Source organism: Phlebotomus papatasi, chromosome 3, assembly GCF_024763615.1.
Source record: "Phlebotomus papatasi isolate M1 chromosome 3, Ppap_2.1, whole genome shotgun sequence".
Classification (NCBI taxonomy): domain Eukaryota; kingdom Metazoa; phylum Arthropoda; class Insecta; order Diptera; family Psychodidae; genus Phlebotomus; species Phlebotomus papatasi.
Window position 1 is genome coordinate 10,239,353 of NC_077224.1, and position 22,290 is coordinate 10,261,642.

The 22,290-nt window shown below is 34.3% G+C and overlaps 1 protein-coding gene across 9 annotated transcripts in view; it reads right to left on the bottom strand.

The window, feature by feature from the left end:
• LOC129806649 (muscle-specific protein 300 kDa) overlaps window positions 1–22,290 on the bottom strand; it is a 153,596-nt gene that overhangs the window by 98,043 nt on the left and 33,263 nt on the right. For all 9 annotated transcript variants that reach the window (XM_055855399.1, XM_055855397.1, XM_055855396.1 and 6 more), the window contains 5 exons: window positions 13,659–13,720; window positions 13,262–13,534; window positions 9,231–9,400; window positions 3,358–3,637; window positions 492–3,095 (listed from right to left, as the gene is read on the bottom strand). In XM_055855399.1, the coding sequence (XP_055711374.1) occupies window positions 492–3,095; window positions 3,358–3,637; window positions 9,231–9,400; window positions 13,262–13,534; window positions 13,659–13,720 (3,389 nt within the window). The remainder of the gene's footprint in view (window positions 1–491; window positions 3,096–3,357; window positions 3,638–9,230; window positions 9,401–13,261; window positions 13,535–13,658; window positions 13,721–22,290) is intronic.

A 22,290-nucleotide genomic window follows, 5' to 3' on the forward strand; every position in this document is an offset into this window, starting at 1 on the left:
TGGAACCGTTTGCGTGCTTCTAGGTACGTTTCCTTGATCTTGCCTCTATTTCCGTATCCAAGGTACGTTTTCATGTTCCGGGAATGTGATTTTGCGTTTTTGGAACCGTTTCTACAATTTTTGTTTCTGTTTCCGTGTTTATAGCCCTGTTTCCTTGTTTCGAAATGCAATATTGTGTTTTTGGAAGCATATCTATGATTTTTGTCTGCATTTTCGTGTCTCAAAATACATTTATATGATTCTAGATACGTTTCCGTGTTTCTAAATACGTTTCTTTTCATTCGGAGAGAAACGCTGAAATCCGAAAAGTTACTTGTGAACATTGGGATTCAGTACCAACACATAAATGGACTTGTTAGTGAATTAATGAAATGAATAAGATTACCACCAAGCTTTGGAGCTGCATGTTAAAGAGAGCAATAGAAATTATGAGACGACATATTACACAAATATGAGATTACAAAAATTCCAAGATTCAAATGACTTCTTACCTGGAAGACAACTCTCTCCCTTTCAAATTCTTCCATTGAATCCACTTCTGTTGTGATATTCTTCAGGGATTCATCCACAGAGTCCATCCAGATGATCATCTCCTGGAACTTCTGATGATACTGATCCCATTGAGCTGGAATCTTGTGTAGCATCTTCTTGACTCCCTCGATTTTCTCTGTCATCTGTGACCAGCGTTTCAGGGCATTTTCTGTGGCATCGGCAAAATGTCTCTCAGATGGATGATTCTGATTGTAAGCCGCTGTGATTCTCTGCATATTTTCCAGGCACTTTTCAATTTTTCCCACGCTTCCTGTCATCTTGAAGAAGTCTTGATTTCTTCTTAGGATCATATCGACATCTTCGTTGTTGATCAGGGCTTGTTGTTCAAGATTGACTTCCTTCTCGACATCTTTGAGGTATTGATTGAAATTGTTTTCTTCGACGCGGAATTCTAGATTGAGAAGATGATAGGGGAAGGCAGATAGGACATTCTTCCATCTCTCTTGAAGACCTTCAACGCCGTTTACTATGATTTGTTGCTCTTGAACTGGAAGACATTTTAGCAAATCCTGGGCTGATTGGACGAGTTCGTTCATCCAGCGCTCATTGAGAGTGTCAAAGAAGAGTTTCTGCGTCTCGATGACCTCTTTGACTTCCATGGGACGTTCACTGAGGAAAACTTCGGCTTGGCTTAGCCAGTGAACGATTACACGTTCGTTGTCGCGGAAATTGCGCCAACATCGAACTGCCTCATTCAAACGGTTCTCCCATTGCTGGGCATTCTTCGTGACATACTCAAAACGTTCATTGAGCTCCTTCATTCGATCAACGGCTTCGCTGCAATCGATATTTTTCTCCGTGGTAACGGATTTCAGAACGTTCTGGAACACTTTGTTCTTGCTCTCGAGCATGGATTTGTAGTAGAGCGTTCGAGTGAAGAAGAGTTTGTGACGATTGAGTTCACTGTTCAAATGATCACGACCTCCAGCTAGAGACAGGGAACTGAGAAGAGTCTCTGCCTCATTGAGCCATTCACTGATCTCCCTCTGGCCACTCTCCAGGGATTCATGTTGCACAAGAAGTTGATGGAAGAGATGCAAACGAGATGGAATCATTGCACGAACACGAACCAATGCTTCCTTCTCCTTCTTCAGAATACCCATATTCTTGTCCACTTCTTCGCGTGACAGATCCTGAATGAGTGTCTGAAAAACCTTGCTGATGTGCTTAAAGAGTTCCTCAATGTCCTCAATCTCACTCTGAAGCTTCTGCAGGGCTTCTCCGTATTTTTTGATCTCTTCCGTCGTTCCTAGAGATTGGTTCTGCAAAACTTGTTCAGCATACCTCAGCCAATTGCTCAATTTCTCCAGACCATTGCGATATTCCTGGCGATTCTTGAGGATATCTCCTGCATGAACATAGTGCTTTGTTGCACCGAAGAGTCTCTCCCAGCGAGATGTCAAGTCACTAATGGCCCTCTTCAGTTCAACAGAGATATCATCTTCGCAAGAACCAGCAAGGAAATTCCCCGTATCGACAATCAATTGGTATTTCTCACGCCAGACACCAATGTCCTGGAAAAATTCCAATCTTTCATCTTCGGATTTTTGAACGTGAACCTCTGCATCGCCCAACCATGGAATAAATTCACTGGTTAGCAAATTCCAACGCTTCCAGTATGCAATCACTTCTTCTAGCATATTCTGCGCACATCTCAATTCCATTGACACTGAAGTCCACCTTGCTTCTGTTTCCTGCATAAACTTCTCAATTTCTTCCACATCATCCTTCGTGATATTTCCATCTCGTTTGTACTCCTCCACAACTTGCTGCATATCCACAAAGGCCTTACTGAACTCCTGGAAAATCTTATTGCGTGACACAAAGTTGGAATATTGATCGAGAAGTTGCTGAACTTTCTCCTGACGTCCACACTTGGCCGTCCACAGCTTCAGCTTATTCTCCACGAGATTCAGAAAAGCAATCAAGCAACATTTGTGCTCTAAGAACTTCAAACGAATCCTCCTCTGAGTAGCTTTTGGTCCAACATCATACAATCTCCTTTCCATCAAGGCAATCTCTTCAGGATTCACCGAAGAATCCAATGGGAAGCTCTTTGTCTTCTGAAACACTTCCATAATATTTGGATAATCGGCAAAGAATTGTTTATGCTCTTCCAATTTGCGACTTATTATTGAGGCAGTTTCCTCATTCATTGCCGTTGGTATTTCATCATTCATAAGTAGAGTTTCAGCATCACACAGCCATTTGCCGACAATCTTAAAATTACCCGGCAATCTCAAATCCAAACTCCACAGCCAATACAACATCTGACGTTCCAGTTTCTCCCAAAGGCTCTGAATCATCTCATGAGCACCATGTGGCACTCCAAGAATATTCTTCCTCGAACTGGTCAATGTCAGGAATTTTTTGTACAACGGCTGATGTGATTTATTCTCACTGTCTGCATTTAAGTAATCACTGAAATTTCTGGAGAGACGATCCTCCTGAATCAGTGATTCAAATGTACTTGTTCTCTCTTGCAACCATCTCATAAAATCATTGTACTCCTGCTGAATTGTTGTCTCATGACCAGCAGATTGCTAAAAACAAATTACAGGGAATTCAGGAAGGTTTCTTCCCAAAAAGGGTATTTTTCAATTCAAAATGATCCGCGATTCCAAGGCCTTTCAAATGAACCCAAATTTCCACCGATCATTTAAAAAATACATTCCCTAGACCCCTTTTAACTTATGACCTTGAAAAATTTTTTAAGTCTTTCAGGACAAAATGTACAACGCCAATGACTTTTAAGGGCAAAAAAAAGACATAATTTTGAATGGGTTTCCCTAGGACGAAAATTACCTTTCTCGGTTCCGGATACTTGTGCAAAAATTGAGCAACATAGGTCATGATACTCTTCTCATCTGGCTTCTCCACATCCACATCTTCGGCATCGAGAATCCTAGCAATGCCCAATTTTGCCTCAGCCACATCGAAGGCTGTATTGAGACGAGTTTTATTGGATTCTTTTCTCATTTCGGCAATATTCACAAGATTTGTCTTGATGGAATCAATCAATGCCAAAAAGGCTATTCCATCGCGCCAACTAGCACCAAAGTCCTTCACCTCTATGCCCGAATCACTGAAAAATTGCATTTTAATATTTTAAAATTATGGCAAATTTTACTTGATCTTTGATTAATTTTAGGGCGTTTAGGTGTGATTCTTTTAGACATTATATCGATTTTTTTTGCAAAATTTGTTTTTTTCGCTTTTCGGGTACTCCTTGACACCCTCTATCTACCCTTTCAAATCTTAAAAATTCTATAATAAGCTTGAAAACGCTCTCCTGAAAAGTTGGCCATTCGAGACTTAGGGGAAAGTGGTCTGCCTTTGAACGAAAAATGATGTTCAAAATTTGAGATTTTTTTCATAGTAAACTACAACATGAGTTTAACTTTGCACTACACCAAAAAATTCTCTTGTTCATTAAGCTTCTATGCTTACCCCATTCAGGACTCGCAAGTCCTCAGTTTTTCCTGGTGATGAACTTGAAAATGTGATATCGATATATTCAAAGGCAGCCTGCATGGTCTGCCTTTGAATGTGTTTGGGCAGCCTTTGAATCTTAATTTTTCACTGAGAATATTAGGGCTGTAACATTAAATGGCCCATAATTCATTAGCATGAACCCTAATGCACTCAATAAAACCACCACTGTAGTCAAAAGTCATTATACAACAACATTTTTTACATTTTTCTGAATCACTGTTTTTTACTTGAAAATTTATAAGAAAACGCCACTGAAGTTGACAATTGTCAATTTGAAACATCCCGGCCGGAGCAAGATAGCATGTTATAAGTATTTGTATGACATTCGTCAGACCAAAGTTAGGAGTTCTATTGTGCTCCCGGACAGGAAGCTGTCAGATGTTTCAATGTATGGAAAGAGAGGATTCAAAGGCACACAACATTAAGTTTCAAAGGCTGCCGCAGTGCAATATTTGCAAACTTTTATCACCCACAAAAATTGTCTCATCTGAATCAAAATGTATTTGGAGAAATACCATCCATCTTCTATGACTCACAATAGAAAATTTGTTCGAAAAATTTTGAGTATGAAAAGACACATGAATTGTGGAACATCAAAATTACAGTTTAGAGCTCAGTTTCGTTTTTTTGTCCTAGCACCTAGAAAATAAGAGCTAGGGTCTGCATTTTTTGATGACTTGTGAGGATTATGAATAGCTATCTAAGAGTTAATAGAAAAGAATTTATGCTTTAAAATTACAATATTCAAAGGCAGCCGCATTCAAAGGCAGACCACTTTCCCCTATTCGTTTCATTTTCTGATCCGTCGATATTATCTTTTATTTGCACAATTTTATTATGCATAATTTTTAGTTAGTTTTCTTAAAACATTTGACAAAGCAAATTTGACGGATACTGAGTTTACAATTGAAGAATTTCATCTTTGAATAATAGCGGCCACCGCCGTCTTATCGTTGGTGACCAACCTAAATTTGGAAAAACATAATAATTTTCCGTAAAAAATATTTTCTCTTTTAAACAATTTGGTCAAAGCTGAATATTGAAACACTTCAATTTCGAACTGAGAAACCTTTTAAAGTCCAATACCAAATTTGAATAGATTTGAAAGCAAATAAAAAGTTTTATAAAGAAATTAGAATTATAAGATTCATTATTCATCAAATATTGGAATAAAAATCCATAATTTGAATCTTTTTATTTTTAGTGTCCAATTTTATCCTCAAAGTGTCCAAATTTAGAAATTGTCCGAAATTATGACCTCTTACCCTACTCCGCTAAATTTCTCAAATGATTAATTTGATTACGAGTTTAGAGCTGCACAAACTGCCATCATTTCGTAAAAAAATTATAAAAGGATAAAGGTTTCTGCTAAAAATAATGCACGACATGCTCAATTGCACTGACATTCTTATTGGAACTAAAATATTTATAAGAATAAGACTATAAATAAGCGAAGAAACTGCCCTTCAATATCTCAATATCCTTGAAAATGCAGACTTCTTAATTTATTAAACGATTACTATTGATTATGCTTGAAAAAGAAGTTTCCTATATCTGAAATCAGAAGGGCATACCATTTAAATCTAATAGTCTTTTAAATGCGTTACTATGCAAAAAAGTTATTTCCTTTTCTGTTGTAATTCTCAAGTTACTTTCATTATTAGATGTAATTCTTAACAATTTCACCGTAATATAATCCTAATCAAAGTAACAAATTTTCTAAGTTAAATAATTCAAAAACTTCATTGTTTATCGGGCTCAAATTTTACTATGTTGTAGCCGCAGATTAAAACCTATCCACAAAAAATACTTAAGTCAATCGATAAGCCCTAACCCGAGCTATAAGGGGTCAAAGTTTGAAAATTGACCGGCCTATATCTTCAGTTCTATTTGACAATTTAAACATTTTTTTGATTGGTGCGTCTTATGAGGATGACAGTTAAAAAAGTCACTACAGGTGGCGCTGCGATAGCGTCAAAATTCAAACTCATTCTAGGCTACGGAAATTCCAAAAAGTGGTGTCGTAGTCGGTTCGTTGTGATTACAATAGAACTGGAGATATAAGGGGTCAAAGTTTACGAATTCAAACTACCGTATCTCCGGTTCTATTTGACTAATTTTGAATTAAAGGTCTCGCAAAGCGGTACAACTATCTATGAACTTCGTAGGCCCAACGCTAAGGGCGCCACAGTCGAAAAACCAATTTTCATATTACATAAACTCAATTATCTCAACTCTTGCTCAACCGATTTTGATGAATACTTCCGCATAATGGTAAAGGACATTTTTCGTCCAAACGTACTGTTCTTGCTCAGATTATGCCATTTGTCCGATTTTGTAGTTTTAGTGTAAGAAAATGATTTTTTCCCATAATAACGCTGCGAAAGTAAGCAGGTACTGATATGACAACTTTTACTTGACTACGTTATTAAAATAAAGGTTTATAAAAGAAAATTCTTACAAAATTCAATAATTCCTTGATATTGCCATAGTTCGTCACATGGACAAAATGCCCGCTGTGGTCAAAAAACATGTTCAAAAAACAAATAAATTGAATTATCTCGAGCATCGAGCAACCGATAAGATTAAGTTTCAGGGCAAAATTATAGAGAAGATTCTGGTCTATATTCTCCTATCATTTTTCTGTCAGTTCATTTACATCCAACCAAAAACCACTGAGGAAGACACGATAAGTGTCGAAAGCTCTGGTGAAATTGTGTGTTTGATTCATAGGATTTAATCAAGAGATTCCGACGCTCACCGGAAGGACAGATTATCTTTAAAAACCTGTCAAAAGTCCTAGAGCCATTATGGATATTATGGTGCTATTCCAATAAAACAAAACATGTGTTTTTTAGCACTTTACTGTTCTCAAGTGCTTCTACATCAGAGGCGTGCAAGAACCGTTGAAACCGAATAAACGTCAAATGAAACATGTACGTAAATGGTCAAAACGCTACTATAACCAACGACTCCTTCATATTATCATAGACGAAAGGTAGAAAATTTTACTCATACATACAAGTCGCCGATAGGTATCTCGAAGCCCAACGGCTTTTGCCGATTGCCCGCTCGACGCGTCGATGATATAAGAGAGACGAGAGAAATGATGAGAAAGGAGGAGAACGATGTCTTTTCGTTCTGTTTAAAAAGATTTATGTTTCAGTTAGGGTAAGTGGGACATCCTGGAATGTGGGGCAGCTTTGAAATTGTGATTTTTTTCCTATGTTGGAAAGGAACTGAGCCTTCATGCTGCAATGACCGCCTAGAACCGTACTTCTTCTATATGAAATATTGTATTTTTTGAGTTGGAGGATATATTAGAAAAATATTACTAATGTAATTTCTCTATTCTTTTTTCCTGTTCTATCATATTTCCATATTTCAGATGAATATCAATCTTTGCATAATCTTTTGGAATCACTGATCTACTAGAGATCAAATTAATTCATAAATCATAAAAGTATTTGAAAAGCAGAATATCGGTACTTAACCGATTCATTACCGAAATGTTCACCAGGACCAGCTCTAAAACATATCCAAAAATCATTGAAAAAGCTTGAGCCAATTTTGAGAAAAAATTGGAAATACCTCATTTTTTACCTTTTTGGGGGATAGGGAACGTATGAAATGGGAGGGGGGAAATTAAAGAGGTTGGGTACAAGATAATGTCATTTGAGGAAGGGTCACCGAAGACCGGAAGTCGATATCTCTTGCCGTTTAAGCTCCAGAACAGTGAGAAGTTGAAAAAAAGTCGATTACATAAGTGCTCTCCCTTTGAGTTCGAGCAGTAAAAAAGAGAGGGGATAGTAACGTGATCTAGTGCCGCACCAATAAAAACGCTTTATAAAGTGACTACCGAATACATTCAAACCTCTACCTATCGTCTATGGTAATATGAAGGAGTCGTTGCTATAACAAACTTATTTTGACGTTAATTCGGTTTCAACGATTCCTGCACACCCCTGTTCTTCATAGTCGATTTTCCTTATGTTGGTTCCAGTCATGACTGTTTCGTGTTTTTTTTAACATGGCGAAGACTGGCGAAAAGAGTCAATACAGCAACCAACTCTAGGACTGTGAGGTGTCGAATTTGAGACTCAGCAACTGAAGATTTTCAAGTTACAGTAGAGTCCCGCTATAGGCCATCGCTCTATAATCCACAATTTATCGACCGTTGATTTCAAAACAATGATTTTAAGTAAGGTTATGTTTTTTAGTACGCGACATGCAATGTTGTCATAATTATTTTAATATTTTTGGCAAACTTTATTGAGTAGTTGTGATAATTGTGATCCATAATAAAGAGAGCGAGGACAAGTACCACAATCGCAAAGAAAGTGGAAGCCGTCGAGCAATTACAATACTAATAGTCGTTGATAATTTTAAAAAATGATATGGACTATAGTGCGACCCAAGTGTCAAATCTGGAACCAAATATGGACTATAGCGAGACTCTACTGTACCATTATCAGTCTCGAACTATGGTGCTAACGCAATGAAAAATGAAAAGAGGAAATCTTTCTCCTGAAGATTTTTTTTAGCACATGACTGTTCTCAAGTGCTTCTGTATTATCGACTTTTTGTTCGTTCCTGTCACGACTAATTGGTGGTTTTAGAACATGGCGAGGACTGAGGAAAACAGTCTTGACAGGAACCAATACAGCGCAAAGTCGATTATGTAGAAGCGCTTGAGAACAGTAAAGTGAAAGAAAAATATGTAAATTTTTTATTGGAATAGCATCATTATCCACCTTATTTTGAAAACAGAATAACTGGAATAATTATAATAAATTCAATCATTACACATAAATTCTAATGTAATCTCCAGCGTATCTATTTAAGGAAAGTAAAAAAAATACGATGGCTCAATTTCGCGTGATCATGTGGAAAATTCAATTTTCTAGTTATTGTTCAGTGTGCTTCAATATCATCCCATTTTGTAGACATTTATGATTGTTTTGTGGCTTGCAACACATTCTTATTGTTTTTTTTTCTTCTTTCTTGCAATAAACTACTCAAACGATAAGACATTCTATCAATAAAGGAAATATTGAAGGCTTATTGAGGTAGATATGAAAGAGTAAATATTTGCCATTTTACACAATATTATACATGGTAATTGAAAGTGGAGTGCTCTCTTTAGAGATTATTATAAAATTATTAATGGAGAGAAAACTCACCGTGGTAATGCATTTGTCACCCACTGAAGTAACGTATTCCGGGCACCTTGTCGCCATTTCTCGGCCTTTGCATCAGTTGGGGTTGTTGAAACACCGGCACTATCCAATGAACTCAGCGAACCACCGAGGCCATGTCCTAAATACTCCAATGCACGACTATTCTCCTCAATCTGTCGGTTGGATTGTGTACATAGGAAAGCACAGGGAGAATATTAATATTTCACCCACAGGTGATTGTGCAATGAGGAAATGCCATCATGAAGGGCTCAAAAAACTGGGCAAAGTTCAAGGATTCCGTGACAACTTCTCCAAAAGCTATTTTTAGTTATTGAGGGCAGTGACATTATGTGCATCTACGCCTTCATTTCTAACAGTTAGTGCACTTCTTTTTTTTTGCATATGTTTGTGACAATTTTGCAATATTTTTGCTGGCATTGAAGGATGATTATTGGATAGCCAAAAAGGTCATTTAAAAGCACATATTGCACCTTTCCAATAAGAACTGCACGAAATGTTAAGAAAACCTCAACATTTTTCATGCCATTCTTATTAAAAAGTTAAAATATGTTCTGCAACTTTTTTTGTCCTTAATTTAATCCCTAACTCACCAATGAGGAAAATTCCACAACATCTACAATTCTCCGTTTAGTACGTAGCTTTGTGTGATCAGGAGGTAAGCGTGTTGATTACATTTTAATTTTGTCAATTTTCACTCATCCAGTTAATGTGCTTGCTAAATACACAAATCTATGGCTTTTGTTGGAGTCTTCAGTGCACATGATACTTGCAAATTTTACTTCAATACCGTGACTAAGACATCCCACATTCTTAAGGAATTTGGCACTGCAGAAATTGGTCAGGAAAGATTTTAGCATGTCATCGCTAAAACACGATATTTTGTCTCTGAGCAACCATTTCATAAATTCATCGAGATGTGACTAAATTCAGAGGTCTTTTCTGAGAAAAGATCTTTCGAAAAACGATACTTTGAAAGAGCAATTGAAATCTAAAAATAAACTTTCTGGAAAAATTATTGAATATGAATTAATTTTTAATTCTTTAAGGACGAGAGGGTTTTTCTGACTTTTTAGAGCAAAACATAACTTTAGACGACCGTAGGAAAAATTTCATTTTTGGGTCACCGGTGACCCAATCGCCCTTAAAGTGTTAAACTACCAAAAAAGACCTCGTAGGCCCTCCTGATAGGATTTTAAATTCCGCACCAGTTGAACAATATTCATTTCTTATGGCTCTGGTACAGCTTTTAGATCAGAAAATATTCATGAAATCAAAATTCCCATCTCTTTCTTATTCAAAAGTTTTTCATATGTCTATCCCACTCTTTCGCACTCTTCTTCTTTTTTTGAACGTCATAACAAATTTAAGTTAGTTCAATTTTAAATGATCCGGAACCATGATAAAGGATTCTACACTGAGAAAAAAAGGGGGTGCGATTAACTTTTTTTCCTCATAGATTTAACACTTTTTAGGTGTAAAAATATATCAACATTTTTTAATGTTAATTTTACACCTTTTTAATGGTAAAATTAACATGAAAAGGGTAACTTTAATCCCTAATACACCTAAAAAGGGTAATATTTACAGCGATTTCGGATCAATACTGCAGGATAAAATTAACATTTCCAGAATGTTATTTTAACTTTTTCGGATTTCTCTCACTCAGTGTAGAAATCATCTTTCCAAAACACCAAGGATAATAAAAATTGTATTAAAAAATTTAAAATTGGAATTAGATTGAATTACAAGTCATCAGACAACCTGCTAGACCATTTACGCTTTATACATTAGCTGATATTATTTTTCACTTGGGTTATTCGACAATTAAAAAAATACAGCAACAACGTAACTATATATCATCAGATAGTGTCAAATTAATAACGATTTTATATAAAATAATCAACAAATTAACCCATTCAGTCAATGTAGAAATACTTGAGATACAGTAGCCTCTCGCTCAATCGGCTTTTTTTCAATCGGCTATAGTTCTTTTTGTTTTATCGTGATTCTTTATAATTGAACGTTTCCATTTTTTTATTTTTTTCTGACCACATTTTATTTTTTTACTACACATTTTTAATTTTTGCTGACCAATTTTTTACTGTACTGAATATTTTCAATTTCTTATTGACCACTTATTGTTTTTTATTGAAATTTTTACTGACCACTTCATTTTCTACTAATCAAATTTTGTTTTCTACTGCTCATTTTAAATTTTTAACTGATCACTTTTTATTTTTTACTGATCACTTTTTATTTTTTACTGACCATTTTTAATTTTTTACTGACCATTTTTAATTTTTTACTGACGACTTTTTATTTTCTATTGATAAAATTTTATTTTCTACTGATCAAATTTTATTTTTTTTCTGACCATTTTTAGTTTCTTACTCGCCACTTTTTATCTTTTACTAACCACATTTTATTATTAACTGCTATTTTTTTTTATTTTTTACTGACCACTTTTTATTTTCTACTGACCACTTTTGATTTTGTACTCATCAAATTTTATTTTTTACTGCTCAATTTTAATTTTTTTACTGACCATATTTTATTTTTCACTGGTCACTTTTTAATTTTTTGCTGATCACTTTTTTATTTTTTACTGACCATTTTTTATTTTTTACTGCTCATTTTTAATTCTTTGCTGATCACATTTTACTGATCATCTCGAATATTTCTACTGCTCGTTTTAAATATTTTGCTGACCACTTTTTATTTTTTACTGCTCATTTTTAATTTTTTGCTGCTTTTTTTAAATATTTTTACTGCTCATTTTATATTTTTTACTGACCACTTTTTATTTTTTACTGACCACTTTTTGTTTTTTACTGATCATCTTTTACTTTTTATTGATTATGTTTAATTTTTTGCTGACCACTTTTCATTTTTTACTGAACACTTTTAATAAAGTACTGCTCTTTTTTAATTTTTTACTGATCTTTTTAAACTCTTTGCTGCCATTTTTTTTATTTTTCACTGACCATTTTTTTATTTTTTTACTGCTCGTTTATTCAATGCCCTTAAATATTTGTGAACACATAGAATGCTCGTGCAAGTTTGTCATTTGTTCTTAAAGTTTTGCCAGACAAACAAACATGTGCAAACAAATGTTTGTAAATGAACACAAAATGATCGTCAAGTGATCATGATATGAACAATGTTTGTGAAAAAAGTAAGACATTTACGAACTTAGGCATTCACAAACTTTTACGAACAATTTTACGAAATATTTTTTTTTTGTGAATTAAAACAGGATATTGGAAAAATGTTCATGATTGTTTTTGCAATTTCGTCCATTTTTTGACTAAAAGCTTGAGAATGAAAAATTGAGAACAGTTTACAGCGCCACTCGCGGGAGAATACAGTGCCCTCATGCGGAGGAAAATATTACCGGCGAATTTTTCCGTTGAAATGAAGTTAATCAATTTCAGTTAATCATTTACGAAACATTTTACGAAATATATTTTTTGTAGGGAATCGAGAATTTTTGGGCCAATTTAAAAAAAAAAAAACCCTTAAGAATTAATTGCTCTTTGTATACTGTCAGATTTATGGCAGGATTTATTTCTTTTTAAGGCGTCAAGGAGTAACCGGAAATCTTTTCTTTCTCTCAGTTTAGGATTCTGGCAGAAATCATTTAATTTAGCTTATTTAGCTTGATCCACTGTGCACTTTTAGTCTCCAACATAGCCATATACGGGCTTCAGACCTGAGGCTTAGCCAAATGGCTTAAATCCTCTAATTCCTTAAGAGTCTAGACTTTTTAGAAAATTTTTGCAAATCATTGGATATTAAGGGAAAATTATCCATTAATTTTGAAAAATCAACAAAATTCTTATTTAGATTTTTTAAAGCCTTCGGGAACTGGGCTAAACCTCCAGTCTGAAGCCGGTATTAGAACACTACATCAAGCTCTTTACGATAGGTTTTGTTATTCTTAAATTTACTCTCAAAACACTAAGTAAAAAAAAATACGTGAAAGGTTTGGGGAGTAAAGGAAAAATTCTTACCTGGAAATACAATATAATTGTCCAAATCAATCCAAGTACGACCGGTGGTCTCCCATCCACCAAGTCCGAAGGATTAATGTTGACAAGTTTGATGCGTTTGCTGGCTAAAAATTGTAGAGCTGTATTGGCATTACTCAAAAAGTGTGGTCTACGCAAAACACGTCCCTTCTCCACTGGCAATCTCTCTCCTGAGAGAACTTCCAGCAGAGCCAGGAGTTTCGTGCCATCCTTAAGATCATGAATTAAATCATCTACACGAAGCGGTGGAACTCGCTAATTTTCCCCAATAGCCCCAGGTAAAACAAACAAACAAAAAAAATAAACCATTAACAAATTTTGTCATAACAACGAAAATAAACGACATTAGAGCCATAAAATCCAATAAATTCTTTTTTACCTTTGATAAGTATGAATTAATCCAATTTACGAATGTCTTTTTCTGTACTCGTTCTTGTTCGTCTAAAAAAAAAAGATGAAGAGAACACAAAAAAAAATTGAAGAATGTTTACTTTTATTTTTGCAAAAGATATCGTCACAAAAATTGCTGATAGTGAGAGATAAAAGAATAATTTTGCATTTTACAATTTATGTACATTTTTCATCCATTTCGTTGCGATAAGTAAATCTTCTTCGACTGTATAAGTACATCAAGAAGAATGTTATAAAATTTAATTAGTTCACAGACATAATTCCTCCAGAGCCACCCGACAATTACTGCAAAATTGATTACACAACAGTGGTGAGAAGGAAAATTTCACATTTTGACCTCTTATTCACCCTCTGCAACTATTTTCCACTATATTTTCTGCACAAAAGCTAGATAGCGACTGAGTAAAAGGATTCACTACTGTCTCTACAAATGACTCCACAGAACGAACCTACAATTCCGTCGCCGGTCTCTGTTTATTCAATAAAAGGAAAAATTGTCACAGTGATAGGAAGAGACTTTTTATTGAATATAAAAAGGAAAGACCGAAAAAAAATAGATAAAACCTCAACAAACGTCTTCCCGATGAACCCCCAAAAAAAAGACACACCCAAATCACGCACTTTGTAAAATTTGGAACACACTTTCTATTATGCATAAATTCTTCTTCATTAATTCCTGAGCAGAAGGAAAACTTGATTTTTACCCAATAGAAATCCCCTTACCGTCACTCATTTCTTTGCCAACACAACACTCCCTTTTGGAACCAATAAATTCAGAGCTATAACATTTTTGTTGGATCGAATGAAGGGAAAAAATTGCTGTAGTCAAATCACTTCCTCATTTGAATACCGTCACTGGCAACAGGAGAACTTCAACTGTTTCCTCTCTTCAGGATACCCCTAATGCAACAGAAAAGTAATGAGAGTCGCTAAGTGTTTATGGGGCTACCAAGGAAATAGCCGACATGACGCCAGTCGAGCAATATTTCCCTTTATTGTTCTGTCGCTACAGAACGTATTTCAAATCAGCCTTATACTTATGATCTTGGAGAATTTTAATAAAAAAAATGCAGAAGTCGGTATCTTTCACTGTTTGGCCTCTAGTCTCCGAACAGACCGATAGAAAACCGAGCAACACCAGAGGCCGCATACTTTCCATATTTTAGATGTAAAATCGGTTAAAAATAGTGCAGAATTGTAGGAGATTCCAAAACGTTTTAAGTAAGTTCATAGTTTCTCCGATCGGTTGAGATCTATGCTCACCAGGAGGGGAATTCTGTAACGCTCTGGCAATGCCAAATTGGGTTTGAATCTCAGGAGAGCTTTTTCGAAAATGCGATTCTGCAGCCGTGACATTGCCATTTCAGCTCACGTGACATTGTCAGAAGTCACATATTTGAGATTTCTGACAATTCAAATGACAATGAATGTTGTTAAACAAATCAACCAACACTTACTGTATTTTCACAAAATCATCAAGTAAAGGGATTTCATTAAAAATTCAATGAATTGCATTTTCAAACTCAAATTATATGACTAGCTCGATATGAAAACTCGAATGGCATTGTCAGGTTTCGAATTCACACGTGACGATGCCACGAAAATTGCAGAATTCCCCTACAGGGCGGTATAACCTTTAACGAAATGTGCGAATAGACAACATTTAAACATATCGGAAAGTGGAAAAAAGGATCACAAGGCCCATTTCCATGTCTTACAGTCAGTTTCCAAAAACAAGTTATTCAAAGATCGGTTTCGAAAATCTCAGACTTCACATTCTTACCATTCACAAGAAGAGTTTAAAAATTTCGAAAATCTATTTGGAAAGCCAAAATTTACCCTTTAGTTGAAGAATCAAACTCTAATTGTGTATGCACCCATTATGAGATGCACTCTTAGATTTTTCTCTACGACACACTGAAAACTGACACACATTGGCACACGATACACTTCGAAATTCGAAAAAGAAGTACTTCAGTCATCATGTGGATTATACGAGAAGCAAAAATGACTTTTCTTTGGCTTTCAAAACTGATTTTCAAATTTTTTAAGCCTCACAATGAATGAAACAGTTTGCTTCCAGTTTCAGCACCGTTTCAAATTTAGAAAGATCTTTCGAAAGAGAAAATCAAAGCAATGAGGCTTATATCTGTCCTACTATTAAATCCCTTAATAAATATTAATTATCTCGAATAATTCCTTTCACAGATTGTGATTGCGGAATTTCGTAAATTTTTCCAACTTTGCGTGAATTTTGATTTACAAATTCGCTATTCTGTTTGAATTTTTCGAAAACCAAGACATACTGTGCTAATAGAAAGCTTGTTAACTTTAGCCCAGATATTTTTGGAGAATCAAACTCCGGCTGTAACAATAACGGTCTTCGAAATCGCATAATTCCCAAGAAACATAGACATTTTGCGAGGAATAGAATCAACAGAGAAGAACAATGTTTGTTTCATTGTTAACCTAATTTCACAGAATTACTGTAGGGTGTTTCCTATAATCCAATTTGGAAATTCGGACTTTAATAAACTAGTGATAATTTAGTAATTATGCAATTATTGAAAATAATTTAATTTTTATCAAGTTTTAAAAGAGAGTATGGGAATGTCTACTCCCTTCAGACGACTCAAGCTTCAGACAACCCATTTTTTTCTATGTTCTTAATGTTTTTACACATGTTTTTCCAGAAATTTAAGGCATTGGACTAACTATTAACATATTACTGTAGATGCGGGTGACTTTGTCCCTCTACTGTTTGTAAACTTTTCTATAATTCTTATGCGTAAGAATGATCTTTATCGATCGGACTTGGTAGATCGGATCGGTAAAGACCTACCATAAAGACCATCCTTAAGTGCTCGAATTAAAGAAAATCTTATAAATAGGTAGGATCACAGTCACCCACGGAAAACAAATTCATTCTTCTTAAAAGGACGTAGCGCTACCTAAGTAAGTCATATTCATTAAAAACATATTTTAAAAAAACTGAGTTGTTCGAAGCTTTAGTCATCTGTCCGAAGGTACCGCGCATTCCCCTGAATGAAGGATGTATCGAGCATTAAGGCTATGGATCATTACCCCAAAATAAAAAAATGATGCGTTCTGCTTTTGTCTTTCCTTTTCTCATTTTTTTTCTCTTTAGTTTTTTTGTAGCGACACACTTGTGAGAAGGTTGAACCCTATTTTGTTGTTGGTATTTTGAATAAATTGAAATTGAATTCAATTGAATTGAGTTTTTGAAAAATATTCCACGCTTTAAACGAATTAACTTTTTCAATATGTGTTCCATTAGTAATAATTGTAAGACGTTTTACAAAAAACAAAAACAATTAGTAAAAAGCACCGAATAATTTTCTAAAAATCATTATATTTTGGGGAAGATCTAAATGGTTTTATCCGGAATTCCAAGTTGTCCTGAATTTGAAAATTTGCTCTATATTTAGTAGAGGTCTGGGGAATTCAAAAACCTCTCTACCAATAATATTATCAATGAAAATCGAACCAATACGTATTCTAGATAGTACGCAAGCTATAAAGGTTTTCAAGGCCTTCTCTACGGCATTAATTTTTTCGTGATCGACAACTCATTTAGATTTAGAGAACTTGAAGCGCGTTACAAAGTCTGAGCAAATATAATCTTTAAGATCATATTTGTCATTGCAGTACAAGCTATTGCAGTAACGATTACGGCAGCCTCAGCATCCGTTTAAAAATTACACTAACCGCCACTATTGCATTTTTCATAATCTTTTTTTATTTGTAACTTTTTTTTCTTTTTCTATATATAAGTGAATCAATTATATAATACTACATAATATTCTACTGACCCTATTACTTTTTGTTCGCTAAAAAAAAACCGGTGCTATAAATTTATCATGGATCCGTCTTCAGAGCAAAAGAACAAAAAACATTCTTGTCAATTGGTCTGAATGGAATTAAGTCATTTCTGTGTGAAAAGAATAAGAAAAAGAAACCAAATCTTCTACACAGATTTTTTTTTAGAACATAGAGAGTTCGTTTGATAACTTATAGTGGCGCCAAAACCGACTTAATTCTTAAACATAAAAGAAAAAAAAGAATAAGGCGTTATGGTTCAAACGGAACGAATATAATGTGAAATTATTAAATTTTGACGGCGCCAAAATGCTAAATTTGGGAACTTGCAAAATTTGTGGACGATTTGGCTCCCATATTTTGCATCATGTCTGCTTGTGCCGAGGTAATGTATTTCTATATTGTTTGGTCGTTACTCTTTTCCAAATTACCACATACACACATAAGAAAATTCCCTCAGGTTTTGCTACAAATATTCTCACATGGGGCCACAATACTCGATAATCCACCTCTATAATACGTTCTCAGGATATCGACAAAAGTGTTCCAACCACTTTTGCTCATTTTTGAGAAAAAATTTAAATATAATGCAAATTCGCGAGTTTCACGGTTTATCGCTATTTAACGTTTTTATGTCTTTGGAACCAACACCAAAAAAAAAAAGCCAAGGCTGTTGAATGACCAAGACCATATTCTATAATGTTGTGTCCAAGAGAGATGAGCAAAAACTCTTTGTTTTTTTCCTTGAAACGCGAAATCTCTCTCTAACCGAAAAAAGTCTTCTATATTCGAGCAAAAGATAATATTGAATTGGCAAAACTAGTTCGCAACAATGTTGAAAACTCGTTTCATCTTCATTTATAGAAAATAGTGGAGTATTCTTAATATATGCATTTATATAATTGAAGTTGAATAATTATTTTTGTAAGAGGGAATATACTAACAATATAAATTGCTAGACAATATACTTATAAGTGAAGTCATAAATTGTTTTGCTCATACGAAATAAATCTCACAGCACGTAATGATAATATTTATAACAACAAACATTTATATACTTGAGAGACAGTTTTTACAATAAAAAGAGCACTAAACAATTTGTTTTATTTTCATAAACATGCCAAAAACTGTATTTATTCGAGATTAGAAATCCCAACATAATACGTTTCTGATTTAGATCTTCTCTGACTCTTACTCTTGCTCTGTGACATAATAAACAAATAAGGTCAAATGCCCACTAATTGGCTATATCCCACCAATTTTCGAAAATGCGATTCTGTAGCCATGACATTGCCATTTCAACTCACGTGACATTGTCAGAAGTCACATATTTGAGATTTCTGGCAATTCAAATGACAATGAATGTTGTTAAACAAATCAACCAAGACAGACTTTAATTGCATAATATCACTAACTAAAGGCATTTCATTAAAAAATCAGTGAATTGCATTTTCGAACTCATATGATAAGACAAAAATAGCTCGATTGGCATTGTCAGGTTTCGAACTCACGCGTGACAATGCCACGAAAATTACTGAATTCCCCTACTCTGATCCACGCTATTTCTTAAGCCTTACTGAAGACCGGCCAAAAAGTGGTTACACAGGTGGCCACAATGAGAACTAAGTGGCCAATAAGAGTAAATTTCTACATGAGTACTGAAAACGAATAGGTGAAAGCATAAAAGCGACTGCACCATCCACGGCCAAATAATCATTTTGACAGCCTTATAGGAATAGAAGTTTTAAAATTTTTAAGCATTTTTCATATCGATCAGGCACTGAACACTCTACCCGAACTAAAATATATATATATTGAGAAAATAGTATACTAGGACACGTGTACCAAATTTCGGTACAGTTCCATGCAAGCGCCAAAATTTTGAGTTTGAAATAAAATATTTTTAATACAAATTAATTTTTTTATTACTTTTTATCCAAGGATTATTGCATGGAACCTTGTAGATAGTTTATCACCTTTGTTAACTCTAAAATGATTCGTAATTGTAATGTATTTTAAAATGAATAAAAATTTAGACTTAGTTTTGAGTAATATTTCGGCTACTTGGATTCTCATAGTTCATTGCCTTTCCAGAATTCTTCCAAAATCTTTTTCACATCATCTCGTTTGTCGAAGCAACATTATGTTTTTTTGCATTTATAATTTATAATGAAAAGAGGTGGTCGAAATTGTAAGCTGGCCGAAATTTGGTACAATTACTCTAATAAGCTTTAAACTTGTTAAATAGCGAAAGCTGTAAAAACGTAATTTTTTAGCGAGACTTCGGTAATAAATACAGTCGAAGGAACGCCTATTGGTATTTCAACAAATCGTACCCTGACCTATAAGAAAAAATAATTTAGGAAGAACATCATATTACTTGCATTCTATTACACTGTGCAACAATTTTAAACTTATTTTTTGTCCCTGGGTTCTCATGCTAGTTTTTCTATTGCTAGGGTCAAATGATTTACGAAAATACTTATCATTTTGATTTCATTTTGTTTTTGCGCCTGGAATCTAGGCAAAACGGTCTTTGCCGTTTTTCGATACTTGGGTGCCTATATCTCCGATTCTGCTGAACCGATTTATTTCTTAATATGGCAACATTTGTTCTCCTTTACATGCCCGATAATCCTTTGAACAGATGGAGTTCGTGCCACTGACACCAGGGGCGCTGTAGTCTCATACATGTCAGAAAACATGAAAAATCGAACTTTAATCAAAAACATCTCGAAAACTAGGACTGTCCCTAACAATTTGTTTTCTAGGTTTGATAGAGAATTTTATTAGCAACATTTTCGTCCATGTGCAACTTTTCTCTCAGATTATTTTTTAACCTCGAAATTGAGCTTCAAACGAAAATCGAGCACTTAGCCAACTGTACTGATTGTGGCAGCCGTTTGGCATGGAGGGTAAAAAAATAAAAAAAATAATAGTAATAATAATAATAATAAATTAATGGATATAATATAAATTATGTATAGAGAGATATTTTTAACCCCGAAATAGAACGAACAAAGAAGGGGAAAAAAAACAAAAAAAGAAACACAGCAGAGAGAAAACAAAAACAAAACTTACGAATAGGACCAGTAAAGGACCCAGTTCATGATGATTACACTAAGAAAAAACGTGAAAAGTTAAAACAACTCTATGGCAGAGTTGAATTAACTCCACGAATATCGATGTAATTGTTACTTTTTTCGTTGTAAATTTTAGTAAATAGAAATGAAACAACTCTTCGTACGAGTTGAATTAATTCATCGGATATCGATGTAATTAATACTCTTTTTCGATGTAAAATTTCATTTCGACTGAAGTATATGCTTAAGTGTTTTCGTTTTAAGAATATACTTCAGTCAAGAAGGTTTTCGTGTGACAAAGTTCATATGGAACATCAACTATAAATATGCCTAACAGTGTTTCATGAAGGCACGTGCGTGCATCATACGTGATATTTCGCTAGGAATATAGGGAAATTAAGATCAAGAAAATTTAAATAAAGAAAATGATAAAATAAAAAAACAAAAACATAAAATTGCAAAATCTATCCATTTTGGGATTTTAAAGAGTTATTTTAACTCCAAAAAAGATTTTTTTTTAAATTCTTGGAACGAGTTATTTTAACTCCTAAGACTAGTTATTTTCAGTTTAAAAAAAGTTATTTACACTCTTTTGCCATATAAATTTTAGGAAAAAAAAGTTAAAACAACTCTTCCGAATATTATACCTAAATAGAAGTAAAATCAACCCTAAAATATAGTTAATCGAAAATCACAACGAAAAAGAGTCAATTCAACATCGATTCGAGTAAATTTTACTCGATTATTTTTCTGAGTGTATGAATATCGTATTTAACCGAACTCTGAGCTGAAAATATTCTACCAGGAACAAGGCATCATGATCCAATCACGACCTTTTGCCAGCTAAGAGAATGTCAGGAAAACTACTAAACAGTGAACCCGAAGAGACGTTCAAGGAAAAGATAGATGGTATCCTTTAAACTGTGCTAAGATTCAGTTTAGTTAAAATTTGCTAGAAGTTCGAGAAGCAAGTTACTTCAAAGAGACTTTGCATCCACTTAACCCATTCGTATTAACCGTATACTACATTAAACGTAAACTTTACGGTTTCTCAATATAAAAATTACTTTGAAAACGAAGGAGTACTCTCGAATGTAAACTCTTGTACTTCTTCGTAGTTTTCTTTTTTACTTTGACCATCTGAAACAGTGAGAAAATCTCAAAATTCCAAAATAGACTTCATTCGGAATTACCCGTCTTATACGGGCTTCAGACCTAAGGTTTATCCATCTGGCTTAAGTCCTCTAATTCCTTATCAGGCAAGATTTTTTAGGAAATTGTTGTTTAGGATTGGATATTAATGACAAATATTCCATTAGATTTTGAAAAATCAATAAAATGGCTTGTTATTTAGATTTTTGAGATCTTCGGGAACTGGGCTAAACCTCCAGTCTGAAGCCGGCATTACTTTAAATATTTTAATTGTATTTTTCAAATTCAATAAAACACTAAAATTTTTATACACAAAGGTGTGATGCAAATCCTTTAAGAATATGATCGAAGCTTGAGTCGTCCGAAGGTAACGCTTTTTCCCCTACATTTGAGATCTTCTCAGTTCGAAAGAAGTCTATCCTATATACATCTCCCTATTAAGTTAGGCCACTCGTGCTCTAAATGACATATTTGTGACTAGAACTAGAAGAGTTGTGTCTATTGCGCTCCTGTAATATTGGATGA